A 27,273-nucleotide genomic window follows, 5' to 3' on the forward strand; every position below is an offset into this window, starting at 1 on the left:
AAGACATGAAGTTATGTTTAAATATGCAGTTAAATTTAGTGATATTCCCCTTTTACGTTCAAGCATGCTAAGTCACTTCAGTAGTGTCTGACTCTTTGCGACCTTAAGGACTATAGCTCGCCAAGCTTAGAGAATCCCTGTCCATGGGATTCTACAGGGAACAATACTGGAGTGGGTTGCCATTCCCTCCTCCAGGGGATCATCCCAACCCAGGAATCGAACCTGAGTCTCTTACAACTCCTGCATTGGCGGGTGGATTCTTTACAACTAGCACCACCCGGGAAGCCCGTTCTTCTTTTATCAAAGACTAATTAGGGGCTATCAGGAGCCACCCTGCCTCTTTCTTCGTTAAACATGGCCAGGTGGATATGGGCCATGATCATGGACAGCTATTTGTTGCTGACACGCAGAAGAAAAAGCTTCTTAGTCTCTTTGAAACTGAATCACCCAAGGGTTCAGAATGGTATTTTAACAGAAGGAAACAGGCAGCCCTATTTCTCCCTTTCTCCCTGCTCTTCCAATTCTCATACACAAATCAGATCCTTTCACTTTTTCTGTAAATTTAAAAGTCACATGTAAGACCTTGTGTTGACTTTGTCCACATTTATTATTACTCTCCCTTTACAACCAGTGGGCAAGGCTGCTTTTTCTAGCATGATTTTGTTTCAAGGGATTTTAATCATGCAAACCATCTCTAGTGGTTTTTCTTTGGATGTGCATGTAAGCCATTACCAACAGTAAATTTCATCTATTAAAAATAGCACCTTATATAACAATTGGCTGTAAGCACAACAATGAAAAGGATGCATGTATTTATTTAATGTCACACTAAATTAGTTTGATCTTCACCCCTAGTCATTTCCTTTGGAATGATTATTAGGCTCTTGAAGCATAATCCAACTGTTAGCCACACTAGGATCTAACTAGAGGGAAGTTTAAATCACTTAGAGCTTAGAAATCAAGAGGCAGTGTATTTTAATTACATTTCATGGTGAATTCTAAGAACTCAATTCTCCCATCACTTCTCTCCAGCTTCTCAACCAAGTTTATATAATCAAACCAGGGAGGAACATCCTGTAATTGTCATTATATTTACAAATCCCCAAACTCTTTAAATGATACACTGTAAACTCTGTACTGACTATTTTGTTGCTGTGAGAGGCACCATAATGATATGATGGTTAAGGAAACAGTCTCTGAAGCCAGCCTGTTCTGTGTGACCTGGGCCAGCTACTTACCTCACCACTACGATGTCTGTTTCTGTAAAGTGAGGACTATAAGAGGGGTACCTATTTTATGAGGTTATCATGAGGCTCAAATGTCTTAATATATACGATTTATTTTGAACAATATCTGGTACATAGTAAGTGCCATCTAAGTGTTTACTAATATTTTCTTTTTCAAAAGAATTGAGTCCTTGGTGTACCACGGTTTCTCCTTTCGTGCTGGACACCCATCTGTCCTTCTCAGTTTACCTTATTATTCTACTCCAAGAGAGGTTATGAATTATTACATCTGGTCTACACTGAAACTGAAATTAAAAAAAAATAAGGCATCTTGGCCAACTTCCCTTAAGAAAGTCTTGTTTTGCAGAATATACATGGTTCCTGGAGATATGATTTGAATTTTTCTTTCCTCAAGTCAGCTAAGTGGATTATAGTGTTCTCAATCACTAACTGGCTCCAAATGGTAGGTTTAATTCTCAGTACTTGATGAGGAATTTGGAAGGTGATGTAAAAAGTATCAGCAGCTCACCAAATTGACTATAAACAAATATTTTGATGGAAAGCTTATCTGGTTCCACATCTGAAGTAAAACCAAACACATCAGTACTGACTATACTTCAGAAAATTAAAATGTTTCCTAAACACATGACTAGAACTGAGAGAGAATCTGGGCATAGAGGACACTTTATGGTAATATACACCCTGGGTTTTCTCTGTGGAGTCATCCCTTTCCTATTCTCAAACTGTGTGGGTTTAGTTGGAATGAACCCCACAGCCATTTCCCAGCATGGGTCTTGATTGCTTTAATATGATCAGTGTATTTATCATCAAAACCCAATTCCCATTGACCATTCTGATTGGCTCAGAGATAGGCACAGCAACCAATCAAAGTCAATGATGACTTTTGATGGACATTCTGGGAAATAAGCTTTCCTTCTCTCTTGTGCTGGAGCAACGAAAAAAGAACGTCTCTTTCCTTAGAATGGCAACATGCCTGTGCCAATGCTCAGTTGTCTGACCTTTTGCCAGTGAATGGACTGTAGCCTGCCAGTCTTCTCTGTCCATGGGATTTTTTTTCTAACAAGAATACAGGAGCTGTTGCCATTTCCTCCTCAAGGAGATATTCCCCACAGAGGTTGCGAACCAGCACCTCTTGTGTCTGCTGAATTGCAAGGGGGTTTCTTGACCGCTGAGCCATCAGGGAAGCCCCAAGAGAGTGTTATGTCTGGAAGGACCTGTGACAGCCATATTGCTGAGAAAAGAGCCTGAAGCTGCTGAGAGTAGGGTTTGGCTGGTTGGCACAGAACCCTGCAGAGCCTGCAGTAGAAGCCAGCTTCTCTAGGCTGGAGATGAAGAGATCTGAGCCCTGGCAATGTTCAAACTTTTGGATCAAACTTAACCTGAATCAATCACATCTCTATACTTTCCAGTCACTGAATCAGTGTATTTCCTTTAATGTTTGTCAGTCTGGGTTGCTTTTTTTTTGGTTGCTTTTTTTGTTACCTGCAATATAAGGAGCCCAAGTTGGTGCTAGTGGTAAAGAAGCTGCCAGCCAATGCAGGAGATGTAAAAGAGGAGGGTGGAGAAGATCCCTGGAGGAGGACATGGCAAACTACTCCAGAATTCTTGCCTGGAGAATCCCACAGACAGAGAAGCCTAGCAGGCTACAGTCTGTAAGGCACAAAGAGTCCAAAACAGCTGAAGCAGCTTAGCATGCACACAAGAAACAGTGCAGGCACAGCAGCTTAGACTGGATAGAACTGTTTGGGTCCCAGAACACGTATTTATTTCAAGAGCACCATGATGCTACCTGTACTATGATTGGGACTGAGAAGGAAATAGACCAAAACTAGGCTGTCAGCTGGTACAATACACGTGAGACATTCAGGGATGGCTTCCAAGCTGATGCCAGGGAGAAGGGAAAGAACCCAAAGACACAGGTCTGGAGTTGGGAGTTATTACTCAGGCATGCAGGGGTGGGAAGAGGGCTGGGGGTGTCGAGTTGGCACCAGTTTTTCAGAAACGGCTGAATAGTAATCATGTTTTTGTGAATTAAAGGCTCCCCTGTTCTCACAATTGGTTCCTAAGGTAATTATGAAAAGTTTTCTAGTCAATAGAAAGAAATGGTCATTAATGGAAACTGCAGCCTTCATCGTTTAAGAAAGAGTGCTTATTTTCAATGCAGATAAAATATTTACTTAGCAAAAAAAAGAGAAGGCATACTAATAAATGTCAATTATTCAGGTTACTCTAATCAGTGGATGCTAAAGAATGGCAAACTGCTCTTTTAAATAAGCACTATATTCATTCATTTGTCATTTTGGAGTCTCTTACTCAGTAAATAGTAATTTTGTTCAACTTTAAGGGTCACAGTAAATGTTTAGCCTTGATTTTAATATTAGATCAGAGTCATTTTCCATGGTTTGCTCTTTTTCACAAATTATTGCTCTGCCTTGGTAAATTAATTGAAAGGAAATAGGATGAGACTAGGGTGGGCAGGGAAAATTTTCTTTAACTTATTTTAAGAAAATGAATATTCTTTCTTTGTCCATTCTGAACTTAGAAAATCTTTTTTTTTCTATATGATACTGAAGTATTTAACAATTCATAAAAAAACAGCATTTACATTAAAACACAACCTTAAATACAGCCCTGTAATTTTTACCAGGAACCTTGTAAAATAGGATGAATATACATGCACGAAAACAAGAAAAGACCATATACTAAAACAAGAAAGACCATTCAACATTCACATGAAAAAGCAGCATTAAACACAACGTAATAAATATCCAGGATATCAAATCCACAAATTGATCATTATTCTGATTTAGATCCTTTTTCCAGTTAAGCCTTTTACTGTATAATTTATTATGATAACCTTACAAGTTAAACATAATTAAAAACAGAATTCAACTTAATCTGACTGCTGAAATAGCACAATTATCAATATATTGCAGCATATTTTAATTTATAACATATAAAACTGCCATTTTGGCAGGAAATACACATCCATATAACTAACTGCTCAATGAACTTCTTCTGCAATGTATAAAAAATGTCAGAGTCAATAGTATGAAAGGAAACAGAAGCTAATATTATTTCTGAGATAATTTTATTGCCTTAGCTCTTGGGCTTTGGCAAAAAATATCTTAAGTTTCAATATATATAATTAAATACAGTATTTACAAAATAGAAAAAAATCTAGCAAAGTATTGTAAAAAATACTGTCTTTACATATTTAAAGTGTGCTTTTCCTTACAATGCATGAGAGCCCTTTATATTTTTACCTCTCATTGTCCCTTATGCTTTCAGAATCCCTTCTTCCACCAATAATTCAGGGCTGAGATTTTAGAAATAGAAACTAATTGATAATAAGAGTGTAAAGTGAAAGGTAAAGGTTGCTATATACCTTCCTGATGTTTTTCTTGATAAATTCTCTGGGTTAAAAGTCATTTAAAATCCAAATCATACATTTTGCTTCTTTTGTTTTGTCACTAAATAACTCTAATAAACATGTTTTAAGTGATGTTGTATCACTTAGGAAGATTCTTTCTTCCGAAATGAATGAAGGTTTACGTAGGCATCTACCAACTCTGTTAACCTGTCACCATCTTCTGTTTCTATGCACAAACAGTATTATTTCTTCATAAAAAGCTACTGAAAGAATAAATGAGATTCATGTTTGCTGTTCCTTGTTGCTACAATAGGTGTTTTAAAAAATGACTAATATTCACCCACCACTACTGAGTTCCATAGTCCAGGACCTTATCCTGAGTATGGACCAGGTCTCTTGGCATGAAGACTATTTTCCATTCTTCCTTATGAGACAGATGGTCTTCCTTGTATTTCAATTTATATTCCCTAAACTACCAAAATGTGAACCCAAACTTTTTCCATTCAGAATCCCAATAAATCCACATGCTTGGTGTGTGATTAGACATCAGATAAGAGGACCTCTGTGAGGGGCTGGAGGATCTGGGAATTCTGAGGAGGAGGCAGGAGCCAACTTCCCCAGCTCTGCACAGCGGGAGGCACCCTCTGGGTGGTATTCCCATTATACTTCTGTCACTGAGGACTCTTGCCCAAGGCTGGATGGAGTGGTTACTTGCAAGTGTGGACATCAGTCATGCTTTCACACCTCCTGCAGCGGACATAACAGCACCAGATAAATTTGCATTCACATCTCTCCACGTGCCTGACCACATGGGTGTTGTAGCCTCGGCCACAGCAGAGGAGGTTGCAGCCATCTGCGCCCTCCGACGTGCGGTTGCACTCTCTGCCTTGAGTCCCTGGGATCCCGAGTTTCTTATCCTCAACACAGTAATTGGGAGACTTATTGACGTAGAGCAGATCATCCTTGCGGATTGGTATTTTCCTCTGATCTTTTTCTCTCCTGTGCATTTTCCTCTTTATTTTGTCTGAGATTTGCACACTGTTTTCATATTTATCCTTCAACAGATGGCCAATCTTTTCAAAAGAAGACATTGTTTTCCAGCATGTTTTCACAGCGCAGGAGCCAGAAACTCCGTGACAACGGCAGTCTAAGGACATCAACTTGGCGACAGCCTGCAACCAACAGGAATTGAGTGAAACATCGTTCATGAACTGTTTTACCCAAAAACAAAAGCACCACCCACCTAGTCACTTAACTTTCTGGATCTATTTCCTCCTATATAAAAGCAATGGTTATATATTTCAATGAAAGTAATAAAATGATTTTTAAAATACTTCAATTAAATAAGAAAGATAAAATAATAATAATTTTAAAATAAGGATGGTTTTGGACTTAAAAAATTCTTTTAGATTGCTTAGAACCCAAATGTTTGGTCCTTCTCTTGACCCTACAGAGCAAACCTTTCTAATTTATAACTGTAGGCCAGGCTAATAATGTCATCAGAGATGAGCTGAGCTAACAAAGGGAAGCTACTTTTATTTCTAATCTCTCACTTAATCTTGGGTGTCAGAGGATGTTCATTCATGCCTCCATGTTCCTGATACTATTCATTTTAGCATCTTGCCACTTGGAGTGTGGTTCATAGACCAACAGCACCAGCACAGACATGCAGACTCTGAGCCCCCCACCAAAACTGCAGATTCACAATCTGCATCTTTGTAAGATCCTTGGGTGACTTGTATACACACAGAAACACCTGTGGAACTTTACAGATAACCCGAGATTCTCACTTAATTTGTCAGGGTGGGGTCAAGGCAATGACTTCTACAAAGCTGCTCAGATGAATCCAAGAGCATCCAAGGATGAGATCTACCAAATTGAGTGTGCTCAGGTTTTATCACTGCAAAAATCAGTTATATTCACAGGGGTTTGGAAGGGTGGCATGCTATCCCCTAGTCATAGACCACATGAGAAACCCTAAATTGGCCCAAAAGAGATGGGGCTGGAGAGTGTGGCTGCTCCCAGCCAATTCTTCTCCTCTTCTGGAAAATTAATTCAAAACATATGTCCCATTCTTGATGGATCAGTAGCACCATTCTAACATGGAAAAGGAATAATATTTATATGATTTTTCACTTCTAAATGCTGAGTTATTTTATTCAGACTGAGGAATTAAATGTGATTACATACATCGGTAAGAGCCCACTGCCTGACACACATTAAGGTCAAAATAAATGCCCCCTTTCCCTGAAGAGCAAAGATTTCAAATAGAGCTAACCAAGCGAAAACAATACAGAGATTTCTAAAACAAAAGTTTTAGAGTTCTAATTTCTTACATACTGGGCTAGTCAGCGTAACTTCCTTCAATCCCCAGAGGATGGCAGAGCAGATTAATAAATTGTCAGGACTAACTGGAGAGTTGACATTCTGTCAACATGCCGGGTAAAATAAAAAATGATCTATCCATTCAATAACTTGGAAATTATGTGTGTAATCTCACCAAAGAAAGAAAAAACCCCACAGCTTAAATTCCACTTACAGTTCTTATCAAAACTATAAAAATGACAGGGGTTTATACTTAGCAATTTTCTACCACACTTGACATTGACATGTATGTGGAATGTTACATTTCACATGTATGTGGAATGTTACATTTCTTAACAAATTAACTAAAGTTTCTGTACTAGCTAATGAGACAGAGTATTTCAAACAATTTATTGTATTTTCAGACTTGAATGAGAGCATATGGTATTGATTTGTGTAGTATTCAATAGTTTTTATTAGTGTTTAAAATAATAAACCAAACAATATTTAAACATTGCCCTTTATAGAATGCAACACATATGCTTTTTTGAATTCATAAAACTAAGGAGCAAATAGATATGTCTATTTCTTATTATCTTCAGTAAAATTTATCTTTCAATGATACAAAAACAATTCATAGAGTATGGTGCACAAACTGATTCAGTTAAATTGATGGCATTTGATATTCACAAAACCTTCAATTCTTTAAAATATCTCCAGGTAAATAAATGTTAAAAATATTGCAATCTGCCAACTTTTGTTCAGATTTTGAGTGTCCGAAGGATATAAGAAAAAGAGAGCTCAATCAATGCCAGGTAGCCATAAAACAAATTGTCCAAAGAAAGCCAAAAATCTAAGAATGTAAGTTTATGCGTTGAAACCTGATCATCCTTCATTACAGTCATCACTTATGATTTAGGACTGCCTCTTGCTCAGATTCTTGACTGAGGAGCTCACTTTTTATTAAGCAGTTCAGGCATCATGTAAGGTGTTGCCAATTTGCAAGTCATGGAGGACAGAACGGATGCTCACCAAAACACTTGAACCGTTTTAACTCCCTTCTATCGGTAAACTGCATCAAGAGGATGCAATAAAGACCAACTTCTTCAACAATGAGACAAATCAACAATTTGTCTTCAACAAATGAGACACTGCTAGGAACTCAATGATATTGGGAGGCTCTGATCTGGCAGGTTTTCCTGCAATTCCTCAGCCCACAATAGTATCAGTCCAAATTGACACACTACCGCTCAGGTTTGAAGGATAAAAGAGAAGACTGATTTTGAATCTGGGGATAACACCTGCTGAATTTGTACTGAAATTTGGGGCGAGTTTCCTGCCCTAGAAAATAAGATACTTTTAAATACCCGGAGTTAACTAAATTTTCCGAAGGTATTTTTAAGGAATTTTATTCTAATGTCTTTTAATTCCATTACACTTTTGTCCTTAAAAATAAGAAAAGAAAGCATTTTTATTATACATGTGAATATTATTCACATTTATATTCTATGATACAAAGACAAATAACGTGATGCACAATTTAAATGATGATACCTTTGTAAAACTCCAAGGCAGAAACTTGGGCAAATATGGATAAAATAAAGCAATGCAATCACCATAAGGAGAATTTGGTGAAATGCAGAGTTCAAGAGCAGATAACATGCAGACACATATACACACAGGATTTAACTCTACGGAGCTTAGTGTTTCTCAGAGCACATTTTCATAAATTATTTTACTTGATTTAGCTTGATAGGAAAAAATCCCTTGCATATAGTAGGCAGTTAATGAAGAACATGTACCTGCTTATTATTCCAATTTGACAGAAAAATTAATAGCCTGGTTAAGATATTTATCTTCCGTAAGGAAAATTGGAAATATATAATATGAAGCCTTTATATGCAGCAGGATAATTTCGGTAGAACAAAGAAAAATGAAAGTGGAAAATTCAAGTGTATTTAAGAACACTCCAAAAGTACATATTCTGAAGTTTTTCAGCTGGGAGTTTTAATTGATGTCAAATAGCCATTCTGAGCTGCAATGATAGCAGAGTGATTTTCTAGCAGGAAAAGTAAGAGAATAGCAAGAGAATGAGTTGTGTGTGGTTATGAGAAAATTCCTTTCTCTACTTAGTTGAGTTGTTAAGGTTTATAACGATATTAACAGAGGAATGTTTTATTAACTATTGCAAACAGATGTGCACATTTTGGTATAATATTTTTAAACTAGGGGAGAGCAATTAGGAGCATAGCATTTAATCTACTGGTCTCCCTGTGTTAAGTTTTAGTTTGATAAATTTCTGATGAAGTGAAATAGGAAAGATGCATCATTAACACTTAATGTAAAAATAGAAACTGCTTGAGAAGTGGTCTAAGAAGTGACTGGCCCCACAACTTTGACTCAGAGGTAACACAGCTGGAGGTGACCGTTTTCCAGTATATTGCGTTATCCAAACTTCACAGAAATGACCAAAAAAAAAAAACCTATTATGGAACATTTTGTGACATTTCATTTTGTTCACTATCAGATAATCTGTTTAAATTTTTATGAAAACGGTGACATAAACTGTATGACTATATGCAGAATTCCTATTTCTCTGATCCATTTTGTCCCTTTCAGTTAAAAAATATATTTGGATCTGCTGAAAAACAAAACATTTGCATGTTATTCAAGTACTTATAAATATTCTTGAAACAGGTCAATGAAATTTGGGGGTGGGGCCCATGCCACTTTTTTGAGTTACTCATTATAAAACAAATTATGGGGTAGGGAAACTTAAAAGTTTATGAGGTGGACATGGGAAGAATGGAAATATTTTAAGCACACCAAAAGAAATACCCATAAATATTCCAAGTCACATTATTCCCAGAAGTTCTGCCCTTGGAAGACATCACATCATTCTCTTAGCCAATCACCATTTAGCAACATTATTCTTGGAGTCATAACTTTAGGAATGGTGTCAGAAACCAAGTGGGAATTAGAGTATTTAAGGTCAGTGGTTAGAAAATAATCTATTCTGCTCACAGCACTACTAAGCGCCAGTACCCACATTGCTCTGAATGCTTTCCTACATTTGGAGCTTGGGATTTTGAGATGAGGAAAATCAACTCAATTGAATGCAGACCTTGAAACCTTACACAGAAGAATATGCCTATTAGATGAAAATCTTAATGGCCAATATTGAAAATGTAGTTGTTTGTTCTTCCATGTTAGATAATATCTTGGAAACCTAGTTGATTTTTGTTGTTGTTGCGGTAGTGGTGGTGATGGTGGGTTTTTTTTTTTTCTGACCACCAATGGAAAGAAAAATATTAAAATGTTTTGAATTGTAATACTTCATGAGAAAAGACCAACAAAAACATCAATGTAGTACCCTCAAAATATCCAGGTAATATTTTGTAATATTTTAAGATTCCATCTTGACCAATGTGGAAAAAATGAGATTCCGTAGAAAAAACGGAAATTTATCCAAAATGTATATATACCTATAAACTGAATTTTTGCTGCATAATTAGAATAATAGCAAAAACCTCAGTAAAGTAAGGAGACTGTTTTATTGCCAACAAACAGTGGATTTAAATTGATGCTGAATAGTTGTATGTTTTTAATAAAATCAGAATATAAATAGATCAGATCAAAGTTAATAGTTACAGAGGCAAATATTACTGCCTAATTAAAAAAATAAGATGGAATAAAATTAAATAACTGCCTAATATCACTAGTAAAAATACATTTTAGAATACTTTGGGATTTTTCATAAGGCTGGAGACAACTTTATTCAAAAGAATGAATTATCACATGAATTTCAAGTTTTGTGTTCTGATTAAAGTCTTTTTTGTCTCTACCCAACTATTCAAAGAGTGACTAAAGAAGTTTTAAGATCTAAGGTGACAATAAATATTCATTTAATCATTTTCTTGTTTTTAAAACACACTAATTTGACCTGGAGTTTTTCTCTAGTTTAACTCTAGAGCTTTAAAGAACAAATGTTAATTACATCTAAATTCTTTTACATTAATATGTTAGAAATAATAAAAATTCCTTTATTAGATATTATTTAAACTGAAGTGAAAACTCATTCATTTAATCTTTTTAAATGTAAGACTTTATCAAAAAGAGACATGGTGTCAGCAGGAATTACTTTAGTGAAATAAATTAGAATTTCAAAAAAAAAGTGAAAAGCTTACATAGCTATTTACTGATTTTCCTATTTCCTAATTTTCCATTTTGAATCAATATTCAAATTGAACTGAATACTCAAATTTGAATTTAAAATGTTACAGTGATATATTGAGTTTTCAGTTTTAGTATTTAAAACCAAAGTGGTTAAGTAAAGAAAACTGGCAGAAACTTGCAACTATTCCAAGCGGGTTCCATTTATTCACTTTCCAAAAATGTAAAACAAATGCAACATATACTTTAAATATTCCTGAGAGATACCGCAACTTACTTTAATTTATTGCAGGAGAATGTGGCAGATTGCAACGACTACTTTGGGACCTTTGCAGGTTATTGAATATTTACAATAATATAGGATATGTGGTGATATTCCTGTCCTGAAAAGATTATTACAAAATAGAAAATATATATTCCTAAGAGAGGTTTTAACTGTTTTTGGAAAGTCACTATGAATTGCCAAGTAATTCAACTATGTTGTAGAACTCAAAGCTTATTGCATCAATATTCATTAAAATAAGTATATAAAAGTTAAATTAAGCTACAGATTACTCCATTTTAAGAAAATTTAGTATTAAAAATTCATTTATAAGGTTAATTAGATGGTAATTCTTCAAATTTTCCTCTCCTTGAATCTTTAATATATCTCTATTTTAAAATACCAAATATTTAATACATCTATAGTTTCTTTACATTTATTTATACTTCTCAGTTTTTACAGTGAATCTACATTGCTTTATAATAACTAGTTCCTTTAAATAAATTTTGTTTTTTACAAAAATTATTGAGCTATGTATTCTGTAATGTATTTGAGAACATTTTGCTAGAGAAAGGAAGGACAGACTGATAACTTCTTTAAGATGCCATTGCCAATGAAAAAATATATTTAAAAAAATAATGAAAATTCACATTTGAGAAAATGAAATTTGATTCAGTCTCGTTAGAAAGGCAGATACCGTACGTCTTATTTGGGTTTCTACAACTAATCATCTAAAGGGGTGGAATAAAATGACCCAATGGGCACTAGTACTTCTATTATTTTATAATTGGTGTTTTAGGTATACGAATATACAATCACAAATACTAATACATTCTGTAACAAGATTCAAGTCACAGCAGATGGAAACTTAAACTAAATCAATGTGGTAGTACAGGCTCATGAAATAAAAAAATATATATTTATATATATAGCTGCTGTTATATAATAAAAATTTAATATATATATATATAAATTTTTTTAGCCTGAAAGTGTTTAGTTTTTAAACCATTTGACTATTTGGTCAGATTGATCTAGAAGTGTAACCCTAGTGCTATTATACCTAAAGGCACTGGATTTCTATTCCATTTTCTAATACATACCTGCCTTCCAGCTTCATTGTTATGTAGGTTCATTGCTAACAGTACTTTGCTTTCCTTTGCCGTGGTGTTTTTGATGGGGAAATCTAGGAACTTTCTGCTGAACCACATGCCATACTGGACATCATCAGAGCATCCCCCCCAATGCCAGCCTTCACTCGCTGAGCCGCCGTTCTGCAAGGTGGTGTCACAGGAACACTCGGTCATGTTGCCTGCGCTGCATGACCTGGTCACAGAATGCACCAGGCCTGCAGCCATCACAGCATAAATAAATGCTGTTTCCTTGGTGCCTAGAATAAGAAATAAGTTGCTAAATGAACCAGCCATACCATTCTCTGCTTATGTTCATAACAAAGCCGCCTACTTACCCTCTTATCAGGAAAGCAACTTTCAAGGGATGCTTTAATGAGTACACATTTACAAAGGACAATTTCATATTGTTCTCATCTTTTAAAAAAGCAACATTAATTTTCAGTATGATTTTCCTTTATTGTATGTCATTAATTGTCCTCATACCTTAAAATCATCTGTTTGTATTTTAAATTTGAGATGTAAGTCAGCACCCAGCTCAGTACTTAATAGACAATGAAAATTCAACAAATACACATTGAATTTAAAATCCCTTGCATGGACATCGTACACAGTCAGACAATGCTCCAAGGAGCCCCGCTTATCTTTCTCTTTAAATTTAAAACGTTATCACAAAACACAGGCTGAAAAATTGGTGTGACTTTTGTTTGTACAAAAAAAATCCATGTCAGGATGCAAACTAAAATTAAGCAAAGACTAGAGCAATTAGGAGATAAACGTTATAGTTTACTTTCACATCAAAGATGTTTTAACGATATACTGAATAACAATATTAATATGAAAGTTAAATATATTCATATTTCTATATACAGTATTATATCCTCTCACACTACGAAGGGCAATTAAAGATAATTGAGATGTCATCAGCAAAAAAAAAATTGTTATGGAAAATCACTGAATACTGAGTATGGATATAACACACCTGCAATAGGTTTCGAACTAACATCTTCGGAAACTGAGGTCCTATTAAAATATTAGTAAAATGGATCGAAGGGACCCAGCAGGCGACTTTCCCCCTCCTTAGAGATGTTTAGATTGAAGTAGAAACGTTATCACGCCGTTGTCCAATAAACCTTTTCAACAGCTGATACCTCTACATTTCAGCAACTGTGAAGAACACATCCTCTTTTTTTCTTTTTTTCTTTTTGCAGGGAATCAGTGCTCTTTCGGAAGGGTGTGCCGGCCAAAGCGCAGCGGGGCAAAAGCGAGGCGGCGGTGAGTGTAGGGACCCGGCGGGGAAGGGTCAAAGGTGGAAGGGGAACGGAAATGAATATGAAAAACGACTAAGAATCTTTCAGAGCCCAGGTTCTGAAATTCTTTGAATCTGCTGACACCTCTGTGCCTTTATCCTTACTAAGTCGCTAGGCACGTGAGAGTGGAACTTTGTTTCCCTGCCGATTCCCGCGCCTCGGATGTGCGCACAGGAGAAAGGGTAGAAGGAAAGGAATAGAGGGGAAAACCAAAGTTGTGCTCGAGTTAGCCTCACGAGGGTTGTCTGGGACAGTCCCTTTTAAATCGCCATTATTCCGTCTACGCGGTGTTCCCGGGAACCAACACCATGGGGTTTCGCTGCAATTAGCCACTTGTCCAGGGCTCAATGAGCAGCGGAGCTGCTTAAATCAAAGCAGATGCGGCCTCGGCATTCCCTGCAGCCGACATCATGTTTCTCCAGCTGGTCCCCCACGTAGGGGGGCGCTACGGGGTCCGAGGGGTCGGCGGGGTGGAGCGTCAGAGTTTTTCTTCCAGCTCCAGCCGGGAGCCACGGGAAGGAGGAAGAGCTACACCTCCACGCGCTGCGCTCTGGACCTGGGGTGTCACCCCACCCCCACCCCATGACCGCACCTGCACCCGGATCTGGCTTCCGTCGCCCCCCAATTTCCTTCCACTAAAGGACCTCTCTGGGGAATTTAAAGAGCGACGGGACCGTACGAGCACTGATTAATTTACAGGAATTGCAGGTCTCGCCCCCAGTCCCGCGCCAGCCACGAGTCCCGGGACTCACCGCTGCTCAGCTCGTAGCCAAAGAGAGGGCTGGTGCCCGGCGCGGAGGCGGCGGCCACCAGGCAGTTCCATCTCTCGTGCCTGAACTGGCTTCTGCACTCCTGAATGCCCAGCCGGGCGCCCTCGCGGATGCTCGGCAGCAGGTACGGTTTCCTCTTGCACAGCTCCTTCTGGCGGCTGTTCAGAGGCAAGTTGGCACAGCCCAGCTTCTCCGGAACCCCAAAGGAGGCGATGCCCAACCACCTGTAAGACACGGCCGCCCCTAGCGTAAGCCGCTGCCCTGCTCTCCTCCCCAAGCCCAGATGTTTACCCGAAATTTAGGTCACCCGCCCTAGGACTCCCGCCCCTTCTCCCCCGCCCCAGCTGAGAGTTCCCTGAGGCTGGGCACCCCCTTTTGCCACAAATCCCATGCGCCCCTGCTGCCCCCATACTCACATCCAGTTTCCTTGGGCTCCGCAGGGGAACAGCGCGAGCACGGCTGCCCACAGCGCGCACAGGCGGGACAGTCCCAGGAGCGCTGCTCTGTCCATGGCCCCCGCATGGAGTCCCCCAGCCCCAGCCACTCCTCTTCGACCCTCCCCACCCAGAGGCCCACCAGGCCAGAGGTCAGTTCCCCCGCACCAAGTTGTCCCTCGCCTCCCTTGTCCCTGCAGACAACGTAAAAAGGCCAGCTGTAGTAGGTGTTCTCAGCAGCTTTCCCCTCGCGAGCGGGGAGCAGCGTGAGGAAGTTGAGAAAATAGCCTGGGGCCCTCCTCCGGCGCCAAGTTGGAGATGTGCAGGAGATGCGGGAGCGTCCGTCGCATTCCAAGGTGAGAAACTTCTGTTGATGTAGCTCTGTCTCCATCGCCCCCGGCCTCTCCTCCCATCTCCTCCCCCCTCCCTGGCTGCGCTTGGAACCTGATTGGCCCAGCAGCGGCCCCTCATCTCATCATCCCCGGACTTCAGGCTCCCATTGGCTGAGAGCGGACTCCGCGGGGGACGTTCGGGCCCGCTGCTTCCCGACAGCAGGTCCAGACCCTGTGTTCCTGACCTTTCCTCCCGTCTCAGTCTCCGGAGAGTGGGTCTCTGCGGGAGGAATATTGATACAAGCCGAAGACTATAGGGGCGCTTCTGTCTTAATGAACCTGGGCGAAGGTGTGGGTTCAATGGGCGATGTTTGAGAACCACCCACCCCAGTCGCATATGGATTAATTATACTCTGGGTGGAGCGGCTGGAAATTCTCACTGCTCACGTTTCTTTCCTCTCCTTTACCTCACAGAAGAATAGTTTTTTGAGTCCGAGTTGGTACCAAAAAGTTGACTTTTCACACCCTGACTGAGGTCTCAACATGTCAGCAGACTTGAGAATGAGAGAAATACTGTCAAGCTTGACATCTATCGTCATCTGTGCAGGCATTTACTTTTATCGAAAGGGAAGATTCTAGCCTAGCATCTATTAATAATCTATCATATTTAAATTGTGTTAGGTGATTTCATTTTGCCGATTTGTCTCTTTTTTTTTTCTTCGATCTTTGAGAGCACTGTCAGAGATGAAGGGCAGAGAGTAGATGTGAGTGAGAACTGTCTGGAGAGTTCTAAAAAAAATTGAGGGTCCTGTTCTCCCTAATGCATACTATGCCTTTCTCAGGGAAATTGGACACATTGAAGACAAATTTTAGAAACTTATTTATGAAACACCTACTGTGTGTCCAGTAATGTGGGAATTTCTGAAGACTAGATTCCTTTCCTTAAAGGCACAAAACAGCCATAGAGACAAGTCTGAAACAAATTAATTTGATATTATTAATAAATAAAAGCATAGAATCCAACAAGTTACTCTTCTGGAGTCAGAGTTCAGATGCGGGAGAATGTTCTGGTGCTTGGCAGTTAAAAAAGATTAGCTAACCAGTGTTTTCCAGGATAGACCTCTGGGGAGAACTCTGAAGTCAGATGGCACATGCTTTTAGCTGTGGTATCAGAAAACTCTGTTTCACCTAATTGGCGACAGGAAATGGGTATGAGAGTCATCACCTACTCCTCAGAGGACTTCTGAAATGTTAATAAACTCTCAGGATATACCAGCTTGTGTGTATGAGTTGTTCAGTCATGTCTGACTCTTTGTAACCCTATGGGCCTTAGCCCACCAGGCTCCTCTGTCCATGGAATTTTCCAGACAAGAATACTGGAGTGGGTAGCCATTCCCTTCTCCAGGGAATCTTCCTGACCCAGGGTTTGAACCCAGATCTCCTGCTTGCAGGCAGAGTCTTTGCCATCTGAGCCACCAGGGAAGCCCAGCTTAGTGGATTCCAAATTCCAGACTTACTCCAATTAAAGATTTACTTTATTTGCTTTATCAGCAAATAAAGTATTTTATTTGCTGCATATCCTCTCTATTGGCCCAGAGCAATAAAAGCTCACTGAAATTCCCATCTTCTCCCATTCATTCCTTTATCCAACAAATATTTATTGAGTGAACGCTATGTACCAGGTCCTAAAGCCACATTGTAATTTTTAGAGAGTCAAGTTGATGATAGGGTGCAGTTACGGATCCAGAAATATTTTGGCTAATGGCTAGTGGCCTCTCTGAGAATCAGAGCCCTCATCCAAGCTCACTTTATTCGGCAGACCTCTCCAGGAGGCATTGTGGAGCACTCCCTGCTGAACCCCTGCCATGGGGCCCAGTACACCAGATACTGGTTCTGAACACAACTTACTGAAGGGATTAACGTGGTGAGGAACATCCTGAGCAGATACCTAAGTGGCCGAGATGGTGTAATTAGAGAAGAGGCTTCCTCTGCAGGGGAACTGAGGGATTGGAGAACGTGAATACTTGAGGCTGATTTTTCGAGCCAATGATGATAGATGTTTTAAGGAAGTTGCTGGATTTTTTTTCTTTTAGAAAGATATACCGAGCCTCTGTTATGGGTTAAAAAGTGGGGCTAGATAGCACTGAATTAAATAGTAGTGGAGTTCACAGCCCCATTGACAAGACACAAGGAGTCAGGGGGTCATAGCGAGTGTAGTGAACGCAGTGGGGACACAGGGCGCGCCAGGAACAAGCAGGGGGATTACTTAATCTAGTTTGGGAGTGGGGTCACTTGAATGTTGCCTTTGTTGCTACTCCTGCGATCAAGCACTGTCTAGGCATCCAGATAAACCCTGAGAGGGCCATTCACAGCCTTCTATTCTTAGAGTCACTGGGTCAACTATTTTCAAGTCCAAGACACAGTTTCCGGGCCATGTACCTCTTGTGTATAATCTGAGGCCTTAGGGATCATTCTGTCCATACCTTTAAAGCAAAGAAAACATTTCTAGAAGTTGGTCCAACTGAAGAATTAAGCTTATCATTCAATGAGCAGACATTTAGGCACTTATTTTGCATCAGGCGTCTTGAACTCTCATGCACTGAGAGCCTACATCCCCTCACACCTCGCCCCTCTCACCACCCTGTGTTTTCTCTTAACTCTCTGTCTTTCTCTTCTCACTCCACACAAAGATTCAAACTCCTCAAATTGGTACTCATTTTATAGATAAAGAAATGAATTTAGAGAGATTAAGAAACTTGCTGAAGACCACTCAGAAAAATAGTAGGGTCAAAAATAGATCTTATTTTGAAAGTCTTGTGCTTTCTACCACACCGTACTGCCGCAGAACCTGACTAAAAAGTACTGATTGCTTGCTTTCCATCTCTCTCTCTCTTTTTTTTTTTTTTGACCAAATCGCAGGTATTGGGTCTCAAGGTCCAAATTCCTCTTTCATGATCTTTATACCACAGTTCACAGATATCTCAGTCAAAAGAGTTGTTCTGTTCTCTGAAGATTAAAAAAAAAAAAACCCACAATGGATAGGTGGGTCTCCTGAGGAGGTCTCCCTGAAGTCCAGTCTCTCAGAGGCGAATGGTGGTCTGCATGGATACCCTTCTGTTTCCCACTCTTTGCTGTTTGGATTGTGTGCACTGGGAGAAAGAGTGGAAAGAACACTGGGCTGAGTTGGGTGACGGTCCTTCCAGTCAGCAGGCTTTAATCTTGCAGTCAATTTCAACTTTGAGTCTCAGTTTTCTCACTTGTAAAATGATGAAAAGCTCTTTTGGTTCTAAAACTCTAACTGGAGTTCCCACGGGGCTGGAGAGAGGGAGGTTGTGTGTGTGGTTCTGTGTGATTGTGTATGCCTGTGTGTGGTAGGGTGCGAGGGACTGCCTTTGCTAATGAATTTGCACTCCCAGGAGGAGGAACCTTAGCTATTGGGTTTGGCAAACAGAGAGGAGCCCCTGGTCTTAGGATGGCACAGGCTAGAGTGTTTTGGCTTCCATTTTTTACCTTCAGTTCCACTTTTCCTTGTGGATTTCAATTTAAACTAATTATTGACAGAAGTATTACGTATTATATAAATGTATAATTTATGTTACATTTAAAATTATATAAATTGTCACTATTTTTATATTTATAATTTATACTAATATATTTATTGTAATCTGATCAGGTCACATGAAACTATAGAAGATGTAAAAAGTTACAGGTATCTTCTTTATCTTGAAATATGAAGGTGAAGGGCTTCTTCAGAATCTAATTTGTACCTCTTATTAATTAGAAGTGGTTCATCTCTACTATCACTAGTGGGGATTATGCTCTCTTTAGCTTTAAATTAAAGCTAAAGCATAAAGTTAATGATGAGTCAAATCCAAACATATCCACAACTACATGTTTCAAATTGCTTATTTCTTTAGCAGCAAGAAGGAGTCTCATTTCCTATCTACCATTTTTGGTTTGTAATTGGGAGAGAGCGTGAAATATTAACTGGTCAACAGGGTATAATGTGGTACTTATTGTCTTTTGCAAGCTTTCTAAAAATGATATAAAGATAATGCCATTAATTGTTCATAAAATGGGAGCTGCAATTATATCATCTCATGATCTGAGCCCAGCTACCCAAAATTTGATTAATGCTATTAAGCAAAGCACAGTGTAATTCCAAGTTTGCACAGGTTACTGAAGCATCTGTAGCTTCTTGATCCCACAAGGAAGTACTTGAATTGTTTTTGTAGCAGGGGTAAGGTGTTTTTAGCTACATTCTAGAAAAGAGGATGTAGGAGGGAGAGTCAAAGGAAATACTCATTTCACTCAAAGAAACTTTTCTAAGAAACTGAATCTCACCAGTCGGGCCAACTGAACCAAGAGAAGTAGCTGCACAGCAATAAATCCCACCTCCCACCCAGGACAATTGAAGATTATTAGTTGTTGAACCCAGCGGAGACTGTGCCTTCTGGTTGTTTTTCCCAGTCCCTGAGAAACTCAGCAAAAAGTCTGCCTGAACAGATATGCCTTGGACTCTGCCTTTGGCAGTCCATCAGAGAACGAGACTTCTAAGGGCCTTGTTGTAAGAATTTCTGCTGCAGATCACAGAGACTTATGTACTGGAAACTGATACCAGAAGCACCCCAGCTGGTCTTAACTCCCATGATGGAACAGAAGAGCAGAGGTGACTTTTTACATAACTGGGTCCTCATCCATTCTATTTTAAATTCCACCTGGATGCTACCAGTGTGGAACGGAGCGCAGGCTTGTGACCACTGGCTCTCAGGAGGGGGCGGGGAATGGCATTCTGGATGTCCTGCTGCCCTTTGGTGGCCTGAAAAGCCCGACTTGGAGCAGCAGAGGCGACACGAGTAATGAAACCAGGAGAAGGGGCTGGGGGTGGAGAAGGATGCTCTCTTGTCTTGCTTTTAAAATGTTCACAACTCTGAAAGTAAAAAAAAAAAATTTTTTTTTGTTTATTTGTCCTAGAAATTAAGATTGAAGAAACCTCATTAAGTGTTTATTAGAAAGTGGCTTATCTCTAGTGATATTTTGTACTGGTTATGCAATCTTTTGGAGCGAGGGAATAAAAGTAAAATACGATCCTTGACAAACAGGACTGGTCACTATTTGTCAAAACTGAAATCCGTGGAGAACGTTAAATCTCTCCACACCCCTTTTCATTTTTTTTTTCTGAATTCTGCAAAACAAAGCAACTCAATTAATGAATTGTTATTGACTTTAATAAGTTATCATGAAAACTACTTCAGAAAATCTGGACTTTGATTTTTTTTTTAAGGAGTACTGTTTATGGAGAGATCACTGGGCTGGCTATAATGGAAAAAACAAATTTTCTCTCTTTTTTCCTTTCTTTTTTTACTAAAATAGAGCCATCTCACACTTTAAGGGAAAAAACTTCAAGGGAAAAGTAGTTTTAGAAAGAATTGATGGTATCTGTCTTATTCCAACTGTTGGTCTGCATAATTTAATTGTTGTGATGTAATAAATATCCTGCTGTCAACAAAACGCCAGCCAAAAATCAATTAATGCTGAAACTGTATGTTGGAGGCTGTTCCTACGTTTAACCATTAGGTACCGTCTTCATTATGGTGGGCAGCGTGTGGAAGTGGGTTTGTTAAGTCTGGTCAATTGACAATCATCATTCTGTGTTTACTCTTCTTCACCCAGTGGTGAATCACATTTAAATTTAGCTTTTATTTGTTCACTTTCCGACTGAAACCTTTATGACTTCTTATTTACTCCTACCTAAATTTTAAACCCTTTGGTTAGACTTCTAAAAATCCTTCACTCAGGATTTGTCTTTAGCTGTCATTTTTTATTAAAGTCACTGTATTTCCTCATGCTTATTCCCTCTAGGCAGCCCAGCTTGTTTCTTCCCTTTTCCACAAGCAGAGTCTGCACGTTTCTATTTCCACTTCTTGAGAAACACTCCCTCTCCATGCCTAGAATTTTTTCCCTTTCCTTTTTACTTCCCCAAGCCCACCTACCCATTCTTTATGTCACATTTCTTCAGGAAGCCTTCCACAGTTCACCATATTAAAGCCTCTCTGTCTTCTACTTCACCCGAGGTAGCTACTAGAAAATGTATCGTTTAATTTACTTCTGCTTTCTGAGGGTTTAACGTGCCTTTATTGTAAGTCACCAATAGATTATAAACCTCTTCAAATCAAAGAATACAAGGAATTGTTTTGCAGCCCTCTCAATGCCTACAACCAGGCAAATGTGTAGTAGATACTCGATATTGGTTGTGTGGTGGTTGTTTTAATAGATAAAGCATCTTTTTTAATGCTGGAATAAGTGAAGCATAAAGTCGAAAACTGTCAGCTTTGACATTGTCTACTAATTTACCACTTTTCGATTGGAGATTCACCATGACTTGTACCTAGGACGTTGCATTAATGCAGGCCACGTGGTTTGCACAGTTTCCAAGGGGACCACCAGATTGCTAGGTCTAGAGTATTCACAGCTTTGGTTTCTGCTAGTGTTAAAATCAGTAAATAAACGGATACTCTTAAATCTTTCTGACAAATCTGTAGCCCTGCCACATGCTCTTTCCAGGTATGTCTGTTGAGCTCTGCTAATAACTCCGACTTTTACCGGAGCTGTCTCCAGAGACAGCTTTTATTCCAGTAGGCAAGTGCTCAGAGCCCAGGAGATTTACAAGCGTTCAGAGACATAAACACGGATGGCGGAGAAGGTGCGAGGTGTGTTCCAACTGCAGCCGTCTCACCTTCTGTTAGTGATTACGGGAAGAGGCATCAATACAAAAACAGCCGGTTCGAGGGCTCTCAAGTTTGCAATCTGATGAAGTCTTCTGGTGCCAGACCAACTTCTGGGGTTGTCACATGGCTTAGGGAAGCAGCTTCCAAAATGTGCTGAAAACCACAATATTGATATGCTGGGCCACATGCCAGAACAGAGCCTGAGTCCAGCCGACTGGGTAAAGGATTCCAGTTGCTACTTTAGCACCAGCGTATTGTCGGCAATCCCCAGGGCACACTCATGAAACCAGCACCAAACACAGTGGAGCCACTTTTTAATGCTGTTTTGGGGAGAGAGCTAATATTTGCCTTATAGGTTAACTGAGTTATGGCAGGCTTCGGCAGAGCAGAGTTTTCCTTCAGGAACTGATTTGGCCTTCAGCATATCTTAATCTTAGAGTGATTGTTGGCAGTCCAGGGTGGGGTTCAGCTCTGGAATCTTCCCCTTTGCTACTTCCCTCCTCTCCCTACCCCAGGGGTTCTGATGAATAAAGCATGCACACAGAGAACTGAACCAGTTTGGGCAAAGTATCAGGTTTATTAGTCGAGCTTTGATTATGCAAAGCGAAGTTTTCTATTCCTTCCCCCTGAATTGAAGATAGCAAGACAGAGCCAATAGATCCACCCAGTCTCACGCTGAGAAACTGGGCCTGAGAGAGGAGGCTGGCAGGAGGCCACGGGAAGTGGAGAGGTCAGCTCACTCTCCCGAAGCATGTCCACCAGGCCTATGAAGACAGCACATGGGGCCATCTTGCTTTGGAGGTACCCCAGTGCTATCAGGGACCAACTGACTGGCCACTCTTTCTCTGCAGGGGAAGAGTAACCATGAGATAGGAAATAAGGTACAGATTTCCTCATCATGGAAGAAAGAAATGAGAGTACAGATACTTAAAGGATGTTCTCACTTCCTGGGGCAGAGAGAGCAAGATAATCAGCTCTCTATCTACTGATAATCAGCGGATAATCAGTCTGCTGCCTCCTGTAAAATGCAGCATTGCAAGCCCTCAAGATAGATGGGCAGGCAGCTGAAGAACCCCCATGGGAGCTATGGGCAGGAGAACTACGACATAAGGGCTATGGACTGTATTCTGAGAAAAGGCAAACTACGCAGTGATGATTAGCATCGATGTAGGGAGCTGGGAGTCACGGGCACAACAATGCTTATTGCAGCACTAGCCCCCGTGCCCTTGGAAGACAGTCTGGATTGTACTGACGAACCCAGAGGAACAGATGGATGAGTTCACCAGAAAGCATAGTGTCCCTGAATAAGGCCATCCTCTTCCACTTATTTAACCTCAGAGCACATTATTTGGTTTATTTTTTGGCTTGGGGTTTCCTTTGGTAACTGTAAAATTAATTCATGGTCCCTCACAGGTTGTCATCGTCTCAGGGAAGTGGCCTAGAAACATGTTGGGTGGTCTAGAGTAATCAATACAAAGTTAGAAAGGTAGACCAGGAGAAGTCACGAAATAGGTCATTAACAGAAGGCTTAACGTAAGAGGATAAATTTGAAAACTATATGGTCATATGGATGTAGATGGATGTTCATTAAAATGCTGAAGAAATATTTTGATTAATTCATATGCACAATTGTTTGTTGATAAGTTGCATACAATTTTAGACCAGACAAAACACATTAGAGCTGCTTATGATTGCATATAAAGAAATAAGCTATATTTTTTCAGGATAATTTAGGTCATTTGATAACACATAACAGAGGGTTATTTTTGTTAAAATTGTTTGCTTTAGGGTGTGTCTTGACTTGGCATTCCAAAGCAAAAGAAAGGAGTTGAAAGTCATAAATATATTTCACAGCTAGAGAAAACAGAAGAACCACTTAGAAAGATTAAGGTCACACAGCATTGTTTACCTTTCTGACTGAGTTCTATTCAGTAGCCTCTTGGACTCTTTCTTTCTTATAATATTTCTGTGCTTTTCCCCCTCATATTTAAACTATATCTACCATTCTGTAATCTAATCAAAATAGTACAACAGAAAATCAAGGGAACTTTGCAAGACAACTTAAATAAAATCATCCTTCTACTAAAATTCTCACAATACTACAGGTTTTTAAAAATTATATATATGACATAATTAAACAATTATCTAAGTCCTATAACAAACAAAAAAAAAAAAACCCAGCAGTGTCCTACTTCCCCATTTGCCATATATCATTCCATAAGAATAATAACTTTCAGCTCTTTTAGCTGAATTCTTTTGGTATTTTGCTCTAACTCGTTAAGTATCATCCTTGTACTGTTACTTCTTAATTTTGAAAATTTTAGGCATTGTCTGTAACTTTCCACTGTGGAAGCTGCGGTTTTGCTCTGTTTCCCCAGCCCTACTCCCTCATATGTATTTTTGTAGCCTTTATATTCCCAATACAGATGTCAAAAAATTGTGGTTAGATCAGCAGTCAGTTTTTATATTATTGTGACACATAATGTTATTGATGCTAAGCTATGTAGCATACCATGATTATTTCCTTCCTTTTCCTTACTTGCCTTTTCTCCCTATTTTCCTGTTTTGCTTTTGGTTTTTTAATTTGTTTTTTGGCCATGTCTTGCTCTTGTGGGATCTTAGTCCCTTGACAAGGGATCTAACTCTCATCCCCTATAGTGAAAGCCCCTAGTCTTAACCCTCGATCACCGAGGAAAACCCCTTATTTTCCTGGCTTCTATGTGCTTATCACAAATCTAACCCCAAGCCTCCCGATTTTCTAAATTTCCTCAAATGAGTCAGTGCATGTGTGTGCTTGCTAAGTCCCTTCAATCATGTCTGACTCTTTGGAACCCTATGGAATGTGGCCCATCAGCCTCCTCTTTCCATGGGTTCTCCAGGCAAGAATACAGGAGAGAGTTGCCATGCCCTCCTCCAGGGCATCTTCTTGACCCAGGGATCGAACCTGAATTGCCTGCGGCTTCTGCACTGGGGGCAGATTCTTTACCACTGAGCCACCAGAGCAGCCCAGATGAATCAGAAGTTTCATCAGTTTTATCTTTTTGACAGTGCATCCCCATGTCCTGTGACCCGTCCCCACCTGGAATGGTTGCCTCCGCATCTGTGATCTGCTTCACCATCATCCCAGAGATCACATTTTTCTTGTGTCTCTTTGTAGAAACCTCAGTTTCTGAATTTTATCTATTTCCCGTTATTGGTTTAGTTCTCTGTTCTAGGGGAGCACATACTCTTGTAGCTTCCCAAGAAAGAGTGAATGGGAGTTAAGCTAAGCTTTATGAGAACTTGCCTGTCTTAGAATAGCTGTTTCCTATTCTAGCAGTTTGACTAGTATTACATTCTAGGTTAGGGATAATTTCCTTTCAGAATTTTGAACACACTTCTCCATTGTTTTCTAGCTCCCATTTTTACTATCAAAATATCAGAATGTACTATAATTCCAGATCCTTTTGTATATGAATTAATTTTTTTCCTTTGATATCTTTTAAAATCTCTTTCTCTATGATATTTGGAAATTTCATGATATGTGGCTAGATGAGGGTGTCTTTTCACCTACTCTAGACTCTCAGTAGACCATCTCAATGTGAAAATTATGCCTTTATAGGAAAAACATTTTTAAATTGTTTCATTGATGATTTTCTCTCCTCTGTGTCCTTTCTCCTTTTTTAGAACTTTTATTTTGTGAGGGTTGGATCAACTTTCTGGTTCTATAAGTTTTGTAACTACTGTGTTCTAATGTCATATCTTTTTTTCCCTCTAATTTCTACGAAAATTTCTCAGTTATATCATTTTTTGCTTCTATTGAATTTTTCATTTTTGCTAGTATACATGTGGATATGTGAATATGTGCACGTGTGTGTGATTTCCAAGAGATCTTCTTTACATTCTGTGCATATTTCATTTCAAAATTAATTAATACTCTGTGGTGATTTTAAGGGTGTGATATCTTCTTGCCATTTTTAGTATAGGTATTAGTTTCTTATTACTGCTGTAGAAATTCTCACAATTTTAGTGGCTTAAAAAAACATATATTTATTTGTGTTACAGGGGCTTTCCTGGTGGCTCAGTGGTAAAGAATCTGCTTGCCAGTGCAGGAGATGCAAGTTCCATCCCTGGATCAAGAAGATCCCCTGGAGGAGGAAATGGCAACCCACACCAGTATTCTTTACTGGGAAAATTCCATGGACAGAGGAGCCTTGCAGGCTACAGTCCATGGGGTCACAAAGAGTTGGACACAACTGAAGCGGCTGAGCACACGTTATGTTACAGTACTGGAGGTCAGATGTCTATAGGGTTGATCTGTGGGTCAGCAGGGCACTCCTTCTGAAGGCTCAAGGGGAAAATCTCTTTCCTTGCCATTTCTAGCTTCTAGAGGCTGCCTGCATTCCTTGGCTGCTTCAAGCCACTCTGACCTCTGGTTCTGTAACCTCTGACCTCCTTCACTGGCTGTGACCCTCCTGTCTCCCTCCCATAAGGACTTTGCTAATTATATTGAGATCATGTGGAAAACCTAGGAATATCTCTCCCTTTCAAGATTCTGACCTTAATTACACCTGCAAAATCTCTTTTGCCACGTAAGGTAACACATAAATACATCCTAAGACTCAGAACATGGTAGTGGGTTGAGTGGTGTCCCCTCCAAAAAATACCTCCACTGCCTCATACCCAGGACCTGTGAATATGATCTTATTTGGATTTTTCTGAATTATATTTCTTTGTAGACATAATTAAATTCAGAATCTTAAATGATATTGTCATGGGTAATCTGGATGGGCCCCAAACCCAATGACAAGAGCCCTTATGAAAGATGGCAGAGGAGAAGACAAAGAGGAAAGGGAGGAGGCCGTGTGAAGACTGAGGAGGACCTTGGAGCAGTGCTACAGGGAATATTTGGAGCCACCAGAAGCTGGAGGAGGGGGACTTCCCTGGTGGTTCAGTGGTTAAGAATCCAAGTTCCAATGCAGGGCACACGGGTTCAGTCCCTGATTGGGAAACTAAGATCCCGTGTGCTTCAGGGCCACTAAGCCTGGGCACCACTATGAGAAAGAAGCAGATCTCATGTGCCACAGCTAAGACTCGATGCAGCCAAAAATAAGTAAATAAATACTAAAAAAAAAAAAAAAAAGAAGCTGGAGGCAAGGAAGTATTCTCCTCTAGAGCTTGCACTGGGACTCTAGCCCTACTGACATCATTTTTTCAGATTTCTGGTCTGCAAA

General features: G+C 39.6%; 1 protein-coding gene and 1 long non-coding RNA gene across 2 annotated transcripts; one reads left to right on the forward strand and one right to left on the reverse strand.

The window, feature by feature from the left end:
- WNT16 (Wnt family member 16) lies at positions 1–15,126 on the reverse strand. The gene is made up of 4 exons (XM_005894412.2): positions 14,983–15,126; positions 14,549–14,790; positions 12,460–12,746; positions 1–5,792 (listed from the first exon to the last, which is right to left on the reverse strand). The coding sequence occupies exons 1-4, from the start codon at positions 15,075–15,077 to the stop codon at positions 5,328–5,330; spliced, it is 1,089 nt and encodes a 362-aa protein (XP_005894474.2). The 5' UTR covers positions 15,078–15,126; the 3' UTR covers positions 1–5,327.
- Positions 14,578–27,273, forward strand: LOC138987605 (uncharacterized). Its single transcript, XR_011463969.1, has 3 exons — positions 14,578–14,690; positions 15,201–15,356; positions 26,105–27,273. It is a non-coding gene; the product is annotated as an uncharacterized lncRNA (long non-coding RNA).

Source organism: Bos mutus, chromosome 4 (assembly GCF_027580195.1).
Source record: "Bos mutus isolate GX-2022 chromosome 4, NWIPB_WYAK_1.1, whole genome shotgun sequence".
NCBI classification, from domain to species: domain Eukaryota; kingdom Metazoa; phylum Chordata; class Mammalia; order Artiodactyla; family Bovidae; genus Bos; species Bos mutus.

Coding starts and splice junctions, on each gene's coding strand:
- WNT16 (XM_005894412.2), bottom strand. CDS start 15,077: ATGGACAGAGCAGCGCTCCTGGGACTGTCCCGCCTGTGCGCGCTGTGG. Junction 14,791..14,982: donor GGAGCCCAAGGAAACTGGAT/GTGAGTATGGGG, acceptor CGTGTCTTACAG/GTGGTTGGGCATCGCCTCCT. Junction 12,747..14,548: donor TGGCTACGAGCTGAGCAGCG/GTGAGTCCCGGG, acceptor TTCTTATTCTAG/GCACCAAGGAAACAGCATTT.